This window comes from Galeopterus variegatus, unplaced genomic scaffold, assembly GCF_000696425.1.
Source record: "Galeopterus variegatus unplaced genomic scaffold, G_variegatus-3.0.2 Scaffold8659, whole genome shotgun sequence".
NCBI classification, from domain to species: domain Eukaryota; kingdom Metazoa; phylum Chordata; class Mammalia; order Dermoptera; family Cynocephalidae; genus Galeopterus; species Galeopterus variegatus.
This window is the reverse complement of record NW_007734770.1, coordinates 10,886-23,419: the sequence shown is the minus strand read 5'-3', so window position 1 is coordinate 23,419 and position 12,534 is coordinate 10,886. Positions and strand designations below refer to the sequence as shown.

The 12,534-nt window shown below is 34.6% G+C and overlaps 1 protein-coding gene across 1 annotated transcript in view; it reads right to left on the bottom strand.

Annotated features, from left to right (window-relative positions):
* Positions 1–9,387, bottom strand: part of DDX4 (DEAD (Asp-Glu-Ala-Asp) box polypeptide 4) — a gene marked incomplete at its 5' end in the record, with an annotated part of 31,627 nt that extends 22,240 nt beyond the window's left edge. Inside the window, 2 exons of the mRNA XM_008593050.1 lie at positions 5,764–5,823; positions 9,337–9,387. Of these exons, the coding sequence (XP_008591272.1) occupies positions 5,764–5,823; positions 9,337–9,387 (111 nt within the window). The remainder of the gene's footprint in view (positions 1–5,763; positions 5,824–9,336) is intronic.
* Between the last annotated feature and the right edge of the window lie 3,147 nt (positions 9,388–12,534).

The window sequence follows — 12,534 nt, the reverse complement described above, 5'->3', positions numbered from 1 at the left end:
AGTGAGCGGGAACCGGTCTGTATGTGGGATCTGAACCCTCGGCGGGAGCGCCGCCACGCTTTCCCAAGCAGCGCACTAGCACAGTGCGCCACCGGGCCGGCCCCTCCATTATGTTTTTAATTATAATCACTCTATTCTTTTCTGTAAGTCCAAATTGGGTCCTTTTCAAATCTACCTTTTCTGTCTGAGCCAATGACTGTCTAATGCCTCAGTACCTCTCGTATCTATATCTTAATGCCTCCATACACAGTAGAAATGCAAACATTTAAAGAAATAGGCTCTTTTTCTCCCCAGATTTGATGCCAGTTCTGAGTAATATAAGGAGACTAACTAAAGATGAAAATAACAGAGATACTATGTTTTATAGCATGTTTATATCAAAAGTCTACATGGCCTTCTTGTTTTAAGGGAGAGACAGAAACTCCCTGTATTCTACACATTATTTTTAAGATCTTATTAAAATAAATATGTTAAAAGGCAAGAATAGGTATTAAACAGTTAAAATGAATAAGTTAGATCCATGCTTTCAATATATAAATCTCAAAAAATATGGAATAAAAATGTCATGAAAAGATAGGTATAATGTAAAACTTTATAAAGATATGGACAGGAAGCATACATAATAATGTCAAAATAAGTTACCTCTGGGAAGGGGAAGATTTAAAATATACAAATAAATAAAACATCAACAAATGGTGCTGGGACAATTGAATACCCACATGCAAAAGAATTAAGTGGGCCCTCCTACTTCACACAATATACAAAAATGGACTTAAAATGGATCGAAGACTTAAAAGAACTAAAACTATGAAATTCTTGGAAGGAAATATTAGGTAAAAATCTGCATGAGTGTGGATCTGGCAATGGTTTTCTAGATATGACACCAGAAGCACAAGCAACAAAAGAAAAAAAATAGATAGATGGGATTGCATAAAAATAAAAAACTTTTGTGTTCAAAAAGACACCATCAAGAAAGTAAAAACACAACCCACAGAAGGTTAAAAAAAAACAACCTTGCAACCTTGCAAATCATAAATTTGGTGACACTCATATTGAGACTATACAAACAACTCTTAAAACAATGAAAAGATAAATAACCTAATTGTTAAAATGGGCACAGGATCTAACAGACATTTCTCCAAAAATATACAAATTGCCAATAAGCACATGAAATGCTGCTCAACATCACACTCACCAGAAAATGAAAATAGGACAAACAAAAAAACGAAGCAAAGTACTAACTACAAAAGATTGGTAACCTTTATTTGATTAAAATGAATAACTTCTATTCACCAAAAGACCCTCAATATAAATGTCATGGAGGAGTTATGTGTACTATTCTTGCAGCTGCTGTGGAAAACAATTGGGCAGTTCTTCAAGAGGTTAAACATGAATTACCATATGATACAGCAATTCCACTCCGACGTATATACCCCAGAAAAATGAAAACATATGCTCACACAAAAACTTGTGCTCAAATGTTTATAGCAGCATTAGTCATGATAGCCCTATGGTTTTGACAAGAAACAATCCAAATGTCCACCCACTGAAGAATAAACAAAATGTGTTATCTGTCCATACAACAGAACATTATTCAGCCACAAAAAGGAATAAAGTACTATTACATGCTTCAACATGGATGAAGCCTGAAAACATGCTAAGTGAAAGAAGCCGGACACAAAAGACAATATATTATATGACTGCATTCATATAAAATATCCAGAATCAGCAACCCCATAGCTACAGAAGTAGATTAGTGGTTGCCAGAGGATGCAGGGAGAGGGGGAAAATGGGACTAACTGCTAATAAGTATAGGGTTTCTTTGGGGGCAGAAGGAAATGTTCTGGAATTAGATAGTGGCAATGATTGCACAACATAGCAAATATATTAAAAACTACTTAAGTCCACACTTTAAAACAGTGAATTTTATGTCCTATAAAGTATTAGCTCAATAAAAAAATGATATGCATCACAAAATATCAAATGCTTACGTGTACAAAAATGTGTAAGGACGCTACAGTGAAAACTACAAAATATGACTATGAAAAGTTAAAGACCTAAATAAACAGGGAGACTTGTGGATTGAAAGAATATTGTACAGATGTTAACTCTCCTCAAATTAATCTAGAGATTTAATGCAATCCCAATAAAAATCCCATTAGGTTTTTGCTATAGTGTGAATGTTTGCATCCTCCTCGAAATTCAAATGTTGAAATCCTAACCCTGAAGGTGATGGTATTGGAGGTGGGGCCTTTTAGGAGGTGATTAGGTCATGAGAGCAGAAACTTCATAAATGGAATTAGTTCTCTTATAAAAGAAGCCCCTTCCACCATGTAAGGACCCAGAGAGAAGGCACCATTTCGAACCAGACCGTTACCAGACACTGAATCTGCTGGCAACTGGATCTTGGACCATAAAAGAAGCCCCTTCCACCATGTAAGGACCCAGAGAGAAGGCACCATTTCGAACCAGACCCTTACCAGACACTGAATCTGCTGGCAACTGGATCTTGGACTTCCCAGCCTCCAGAGCTATGAGAAATAAATTTCTGTTATTTATAAGCTACCTAGTTTATGGTATTTTTTTTTATAGCCCAAACTAAGACAGTTTTTTTCTGGAAATTTATAAGCTGATTCTAAAAATCACATGGAAATGCAAGGAACTAAGAATAACCCAGGTAATCTTGAAAGCAACAAATTTGGGAGACTTATGCTACCAAATATCAAGACCTATTATGAAACTACAGTAATTAGGTTATATGGAGATAGTGTAGAAATAGAGAAATTGACAAACAGAAAAGAACCAAGTCCAGAAACAGATACACATATATACTGCCATCTAATTTAGGACAAAGGCAGCCATGTAGTACACAGTGAAAAGGACAGTCTTTTCAATAAGTGATACTGGGTCAACTGGACATCCATATGGAAAAAAAATATCTTGATCCCTACCTTATAAAATATACAAAAATAAACTCCAGATGAACTACAATATGAATGTGGAAGCTAAAAAGATACAATTTTAAAAGGAAAATATATTTTCATGACCTTAGAGGGAGCAAAGAGTTCTTGAAAAGGACAAACAAAAAAACGAAGCAAAGTACTAACTACAAAAGATTGGTAACCTTTATTTGATTAAAATGAATAACTTCTATTCACCAAAAGACCCTCAATATAAATGTCATGGAGGAGTTATGTGTACTATTCTGGCAACTTTTCTGTAAGTTTTAAATCATTTACAAATAAAATGGTAAAAATAAAGACATCCAATAGAATAATGGGCAAAAGACTTGAATAGGAACTTCACAAAAGATGTTGTCCAAATAATGGCCAATAACATATGAAGTACTCCACATTTCATTAGTCCATCAAAACAATACAAATTAAACCCATAATGGGATACACCACCACACACCCAGCAGAATGGTTACAATGAAAGAAAGAGAAAATGCGAAGTATTGGTGAGGGCAAGGGTGTATATCTCAGTATAAACTACTTTGAGAACATTTGAAAATAGCTATTAAAGCCAAAAATATATGAAAAGTTATATTTTCAAAATATATGAAAAAAATATTAAAAGTTCGTGGAAAAATAGAATTGAAAGATAATATAAATCTTTCCATGAGCTTTTTTTTTCCCCAGCTGGCTGGTATGGGAACCTAAACCTTTAAAATTGGTCTTATAATATCATGCTCTAAACAACTTAGCTAACCAGCCAGCCCCTTTCCATAAGCTTTTTGAAATATCTTTGTACATAACCTATGACCTACCAATTCTACTTCTGAGTATAGACCAATGTCACCAAAAATATATTAGAATTCACAGCAGTACTTTCATAACAGCCCAAAACTCGACGTAACCTAAATACCCATCACTAGCAGAAGAGTAGGACAAAATAATACTATATGACAATGATAATAATCTATGATTGTAACGAATAACATGAATGACTCTCACGAACACATTAAGGGGGAGCCAGACACAAAACAGTCCATACTCTAAGATTCCATTTATATGAAGTACAAAAACAAGACAAAATTAATCTGTTAGAAGTCATAATAGAGGTTAACCTTCGGGGTGGGATTGTTAGTGAGCAAAAATGAATATGAAAGGGGGCTTCTAAGGTGCTAGTAATTTCTATTTCTTGACCTAGATGCTGGTGAGCACATTGAACCCAGGTGTGTTCAGTTTGTAAAAAGTGATTGAGCTATATACACTTATGATATGTGTACATGTCTATCATCATGTCATATTTCATTATAAATTTATATAAACACATACATATATATACTGAATAAGCACATGTGCAAACTTCTCACCCTCAAATGTACAAGGGTACTTCAAAAAGTTCATGGAAAGGTTCGTATTATCTTTTAATTCTATTTTTCTGTGAACTTTCTGAAGCACTCTTATATAGCACATGTGCAAACTTCTCACCCTCAAATGTACAAGGGTACTTCAAAAAGTTCATGGAAAGATTCGTATTATCTTTTAATTCTATTTTTCTGTGAACTTTCTGAAGCACTCTTATATGTCTACAGAGAATGGGAATCAGTAATACCCTGAAAAATGGCTATGTCCTTGCTAATCACCCCATACTAGTCTATAAGCCAGGACCAAAAACAGAGATGCAAAAGGCTTTTGATTGCTTCACTTAAATATGAATTAAATCGATATATTTAAAGCAGATGTCATAGTAAGGAAGATATTCACTGTTCGGCAGAAAACAATAAACCATTTTAAAATATGAGCAATGTTTTAGGAAACTTAAGTGTCCTAAAATTGCTTAGCTAAACTTCCTCCCCACCACAACTCCTCTCTACAGTTATCATAATAAGACTTGATTTAGGAGACAAATAACCTTCCCCCATTCTGAAATCCACAAGTCCCAATTTCAATTGGGAGGGCCTGCTATTCAGCCAGCTAACCATTTAATGGGCAAAGGAAAAGGATGTCAAGTTGCAGCAAAAACACTGATGTATCTGATTACCATGTAGTTCCAAACAATAAACCCTTTTATCACAGACTTGCACATCTGTAGCAATGTTATAGTAAGTTCACTATTTTTGTGGGTTTTGTCGTCACTCTTTTAACATGTCTGCCCAGATATGAGGGCTCTTCAAAAAGTTTGTGGAAAGACTCCTAACACATTTTTGCTTGTTTTTATTTTCAGTAGCTGGCCAATACAGGGATCTGAATCCTTGACCTTGGTGGTGTAACACCACACTCTAACCAACTGAACTAGCTGACCAGCCCCTCCTATTATCTTTCAATTATATTTTTCCACGAACTTTCTGAAGTACCCTCTTATAATCAAGAACTAAGCATGATAATTTTTATATTATTTCACCTTAAATTCATTAGAGGCAGAACTAGCAGGGTATGGTAGAATACTGCTAGACCTGAACAAAAAATAATCTACAATTTCTTCCCTCACCCGAATTTCCAATGACCCTATTCAGAGATTACGACATCCTCAGTTCATCTAAATTATGACTGACAAAGATTCAAAGGCCCTCTTCTGTAATTTATAACACATTCTGGGGATCTTAAACAAAAAAGATCCAGTGACACTGAAAGTGGAAGGAGGGGCACCTATTGAATATTCGCTCAAGTATTACATTAAAAGCAGAAAACATATGCCAAAGTATTTTTCTTCAAAGGTTTTTATCACCAGAACTTTTATTTCAGCTCTTCTAAAATTAGTTTTGTCAGTTTAGTATCTTTGTCTTAAGCACAAATTGTTCTAAAATGTGGTCCTTACCACCACTCTTGGAAAATCCTCTGTTCCGTGATTGATTATCTTCACAGTCATTGTTAGAGTCTTGAAGAAAAATTTATCATGTGAATAGCATCTAAATAATTTACTTTAAAGGAGTAATAAATATCTAAAGAATGGAACTGTCACAAGATAAGAAAACAAAAATATTTTCATAAGTTAAAATGTAAGCATTTTAATTCCTGAGATAACTTTATCAACAGAAATATATAAATACCTTACTCAGAGTCAATTCCCTATACAAATCATCTAATGTACTTAAATATTAAATGTTAGGTTTATAATTAAGAATCCACTATTTGTCAAGTGCTATTTATTAGTAGGCAAAATAAGCCAAAAAAATAAGAATTTCATAAATGTCAGTTTGACTCAAAATTGTTTCAGAATATCTAAACTATTAAGTAATCAAATGGTTCTCAAATGTGGTCCACAGACGACTAGAAACACATGACTGTTCTATTTATAATGTTATATATTTTTCTGTAATATACCTTTTTTTTCTTTTTTTCTCCTGGTGGCTGGCTGGTTCTGGGATCTGAACCTGTGTTCTTGGTGCTACCAGTATCACACTCTCCTAAATGAGCTAACAGGTCAGCCTGTAATGTACCATTCTTAATAAACTTGTGACATTGGTGCTTTCTCAAATATATGTAAACTTTTCCCCATTCATTCTAATGAAATAATTTGGGTATATCCTGGCTTTTCTGTTTGTAATTACATCAACAAGTAACATTACCAGGGTTTTTAAATAGTGGTATGAAGAATTCTACACTAAAGGCTGCCTAATAATTATCTGGAAAGTTGGTTAAAATTAAACTTCCAGGCCCTACATCTGGAGATGTTTATTCTGAAAGTGCAGAGTAATAGCAAAGGATGAGTAATTTTTTAAAATTTAAAAGTATGTGTTAGTAACATAACTTTTAGCTTTCCAGAAGATTCCAACAAAGTCACATTTGGAAAATACAGAAATGGCTTCAAGGGATCTTTGTACATGTCATTAATGTTTAATGTCTGAGAACTTTACATCACAGCAATGACATCAAGTGACTAAACAGCTTGCAGGCTATCAGCTAAGCTCCTATATAAAAACATCAATTTACTTATTTAATATTGCTTTACAATAAACAAAGACTCAGAGCTTCAGTTGCAGGCTCCCATTTGAGCTATAGTAAACTGACAAATATTTTGAAGAGCCATCTCACAACAAGACAACTTTCTTGAAGGTAGGTTTTAACACAAAGGAGCCAGGAAGGGAAAAGAGAATTTTAGAAAGAAGGTTAGCCTGGAATGATAATGATGATAGCTAAAATTTACTGTCTTAAAGAAAACAATTTGGCACCTGACAAGAAGAAGGGAGTCTCATTATCTCTGGCCAATTATTCCCCTAAAACAAACCTATACTTATTCTGGCCACACTGCGAATTTAAACAGAATGATGACATTAGAAGAAGTTGAGTGAAGGGCACATTATACCCTCTACTATTTTTGCAACTTCTTGTGAATCAAACTCTTTCAAAATAAAGTTATTTAAAAAAATTAATCTCTATAGAATTAGAAAATAAAACCCAGCACAAACAAAAATGAGACAATGATCTCAAGATTAGTTATGACCTATTCATTACATAATATAAAAATGTGTATAAAACTTAGTATGTACCTGGCACTGTTCTAAATGCATCATATGTGTTAACCTTTTAAAACTTCACAAAAACCTGTGAAGTGGGTATAATCCTCACTTTATAAATAGGGAAAATGAAATACAGAAAGGTGAAATATATCTGCCAAGATAATACAAATGTCAGGAGGAGAATCTGGGTCTCAAACCTAGGGTGTCCAACTCCAACTTCTTTTCACTACATATACTAGCTCAGGAAAACTAGATTACAGGAAAAAACAACCACAAATCACACTATACATTGTGTACAGAGTAAAAGCTTCTACCATGAGCTCAAAACCTGCTCCTGGGCTTGTCAACAACTACGAGAATGAAAGAATTTGATCCATAGATATAATTTTATTTATTTAGAGGAACTAGGAATGAAAACAGAAGAAAGTAGATCAAAGCAAAGAAAGCAGACCACTTTGGAGAAAAGAAGTTCTCTCAAGCGCTGGGAAAATTGGAATCTGTACCACAATCTCTAGAACGGAGTCAACTGGGTAGGAAAGTCTTTAGACAAATAGAAATCATCTCAAATATTAAATTAGATTAAAAGTTGGTAGATTAGGGCTGGCTGGTTAGCTCAGTTGATTAGAGCATGGTGCTGATAATACTGAGGTCCAAAGTTCAATCCCTGTACTGGCCAGCCACCAAAAAATAAGGGGTGGGGGAAGGGTAGAAGATTAAAATAGAAACAATACTGAGGTCCAAAGTTCAATCCCTGTACTGGCCAGCCACCAAAAAATAAGGGGTGGGGGGAAGGGTAGAAGATTAAAATAGAAACAAATAAAAATGGAAAGGAATAAAAATGGTGGTGTTTTTCTTCTCTCATAAATACTGGTTCTATGTTATTTAGGTTTTCATTAGAATGGGACAGGAGGAAAAAAGAGAAACAGAGAGAATGGGCCTGGCAATAGTTCGAGGAAACAGTCTTATTTGATATATTAAAATCCCACCTATCCCAAAAAAGATTTAAGGGGATCAGGTCTAGACTTGGTTTTGACTTTGGCAATTAGATAGAATAAAAAGAACAAGCCTTAATTATTTAATGAAGAAGGACAGATGGCATTTACTGAGTGTTTACCATGAATGAATGTGTCTGGTACTGAGCTTTGGGCTTTTATACACATTCTTGATCTATCTGACAACCTATAAAATGAATGGCCTCAGTTCTACAGAATAAGAAACTGTGGCTTAGAGAGATTAAGCAACTTGTTCTACTGTCAATGAACTAGCACGTAGCAGAGCAGAGACATGAAACAAAGCCTAGAACTCCAAAGTAAACTATGTAATAAAGATTTTACAGATTAATGGTTACCAAACAAAAGAGGCATTTTAAATATAGGATGCTTTTTAAATATAGGTTCCATGCCTTCACCCAAAACTATTCAATCAGATTTTAGAAAAGCACCGTTTATCATTGTAGTCTATCTTCTGGTAACATTACTCTATTCTCATCATTCTCTGTATTCCCCCAAACCAGGGTATCAATACCTTTGACAGAAATCTCAGCAGTGATTCACATTTTCTTGAATCTTTTTCTTAGGCTTGAGTCTAAATGGGACCCTACACATCTGAAACTGTATTTGCATACGGGATGAAGTTTGAATTCTTGACTTGCTCTTTCTATTCTCTATCCCCTTTTTCTTAAGGTAGGCCAGCATTAAAAAGTTGAATCTCATAGATTAACTAAGGCCCATGACAATAGTCCAAATTAGGATGCCTGAATTCTTTATCTACACACCAGGAACATCCTTGGGTAAGCCTCTGTATGTAGCTCTTCATAAAACTGTGTTTAAATAAATTAGAATTGGATCAGACTAAGACACTTAATATTAGTCTCTCTTAGATTGTACTCTTGACATTACACTTTTAAGTTATTACAAACACCTTGAACTTACCTCTCCAGAAAGCAGAGCTATCACCTTCTTCAAACCTGTTATTCGAAAAACCTACACAAAACATAAAATAAAACTTGCAAATTGCTGAAAACAATTTCGTGCACCTCTGTGGTAAACAACCTTACAGGGAATACCAGTTACAATGCTCTTGTAAAATAAGATAAACCATATACAATTGTATATGTACATATTGAGTGAGAACTTACTCAGGCTATACTACAATTTCTGCTTTTATCAACTCCATTCTCTTCAGGTTAAAAACAACTTTCTTTTCAGCCAATTTTATATTACCCCAAATGTCATATAATCCTCTACAGGTACATGGGCAAAACAGGGGTACATGTCTGTATAACCACTATATACTTTCTACTCAAAATATCAAAAATTTTTAAATTTTACCAATTAATTAATAATCTCTTCATTTGCCAAAGGACAATACAACTAAATTATAATTCAATATGCAATAATTTTCCCCTTCTCATTAACATGGAAATCCTGTTAACCTTTTTTGCTTATTATAAAAAAAAGTCTTTCATCAAGCTCTGCTTTCAAATTTCTCATTTCATAAAAACTTAGGTCTAATGTACGTATCTCTGAAGCAGATATTGAAAAAAAATTTTAAAGCACCCATCATTAATCTTTCATAAAATTAAAAAATGTTGAGTCTTAAATAAAATGATCTTTAGTGCAAAGATACTAAGGGAATAGTACCTTAAAGTTAAATGTCAGTATGAAATGCCTGTCAATCAGTATTTAAACTAAATTATAAAATCATTCAAGTTTTTATCATAATATATCATAAGCAAGTAATTACCTCTGTTTCCAAAACACTTTCCAGCTCCAAAACCACCCACTATGCATGTATTCTCTTTTATTAGATTCGCCTTCATGTGAAAAAATTCAGTTAAACTCTTCAACATGAAATTAAGTATGTCATCAAAAACTAGGAATTAAACGAAATTTGGGGTAATGGGACTTACAAGGATAGAAAGAGAGTAGTACAGGAACTTAATATATCTGCAACCTCTTTTTAAAAACTCTTAAATTTTGATATCAAAGTAAAAACATAAATCTACTACTGGCAAATTATGGCTTTCTACTAGCTGTTATTTTACTGGAAACTTTTAATTGGAAAATTCAGCTCTGATTTTCTCTATGTTGAACCTTCACCCTGATAGAGCCAGCTATTATACTCTGCTGTATGAAAGTCGTTGCTATGGATAATTTTATACTCTTGTCCTGCTTAACTGTTCTATTTATTTTTCTAGTATTTCTCTCTCAACTTTTCCACTTTTAAAATTAAAATTAGGAAGGGACAACATAAGGAAAAAAAGCTCTGAATATTACGCCACTTCATACCTTCCCATCTCTCCATACTATTTCCCAATATTTACCTTCTTAGCTTTATTTCCCTCTACATAATTCTGAATGCCCAACATTTTAATTCACAGCAAACAACTTCCCCGTACTCCACTTTGTCAACTTCTAATATTTTGTACCTTTGTACATGCTGTTCCTTTAGCATGACATTACCTGCTTTCCTATTTTTCCTATCAAAATTCTTTTCACATTTCAAAAGACGAATTCTTCTGTGAAGTCTTCCTTCAACCCTCCATCATAACTAATCCTTCACATTCCCATAGCTCACTATCACTACCTCTTTAGTAATGTTTCTTTCCATGTTTCTTTATCACTAAATTAAGAACTTTAAGGGCAGAGATGCAACAAGGAAAACAGTTGTTATTTTTTTTAATGGAACAGCAGAGACACCCAAAACAGCATAAAACTGACACTTTAAAATACCACTGGGAAAATTAAAGCTTTCCCTGTGATCCCTACAAATTGTCTACCAATCTCTGTAATACCCTACAGCGGAATTAAAGACCATCTGTAAAAATTTCTAAAGTCACAAGCAAAACTGTGTATGACCAACTATGAGTATTTTCATCATATTTTAAAGATGTGTGGGATTCAAGAACTTAAAGCTACTTAGCCATATTTCACAGAACATGAAAAGCTAAGCAATATTATGTTATATTTTAAGCAATTAAAAGTCAACTTCAAAAACATGTTATTAGCTTCCTAAGTTCTGAGGAAAAAAATCAGAGATTGAAACTATGTAAAATGTTAGATCATAAGGAAAAGAAGTTATACTCGTGGACCTATGAATTCCAAGATTATATGTAGTATAAAGATGACTTATATGTGGTATAAAGTATTAACATTCAACAGAGTTTCTTTTTGTTTGTTTGTTTGTTTGTTTCCTTTTTGTCTTTTTCCATGTCCGGCAATGGATCGCAACCCTCAGTGTCGCCCCCGTACCGGACCAGGACCGGCAACGGGATTGTAACCCTCGGTGTTGCTCCCACGCCTCGCTCAGCCAGTGAGCGGGAACCGGTCTGTCTGTGGGATCTGAACCCTCGGCGGGAGCGCCACCACGCTCCCAAGCAGCACACTATAGCAGTGCGCCACCGGGCTGGTCCTCAACAGAGTTTTGATCAGAAATTTAATATGTATTTTAACCTAAAACATATGGAAATAATTTGTGGTAAAATCTGTCTCAGTGATGGTTTTCTCATTGAGGAAGGCTTTATTCAACAATGTTTAGAAGTTTGCATTAATAAGTTTCACATAACCTCTTCTAAAATAGGATATTAAAATATATCTAAATGCTAAATATTCCCGTGAGCGTAATATTAAGATATTTATTTCTAATGTTAGCAGTAGCTAACAAAACCCACATTTAAACCTCTTAGCACAATTACACAGTCCAAATGAGAAATGCATCTTCATATATAGGCTTAAAAAACAAGATATACGCATATTTGAAAAATAAATTTCCATTAGTAGAAGGAACATGTCAAAATATAAAATTCAAATTTGTGCTCACTGTATCTAAATAAGAAATGAAGTTTTCCAAATGTCAAATGATGCATGCCACATACATCAACCTTTAGTTTCCAATGATAAAAATATCTGGAAATATTGGGCTGGCCCGGTGGTGCACTGGAGAGTGCGCCGCTTGGGAGTGTGGCGGCGCTCCCGCCGAGGGTTCGGATCCCATGTGGAGACTGGTTCCCGCTCACTGGCTGAGCGTGGTGCGGGCGCAACACCGAGGGTTGCGATCCCGTTGCCGGTCCCCAGTATGGGCACGACACCGAGGGTTGCGATCCCGTTACCGGTCAGTAAAAAAAGACA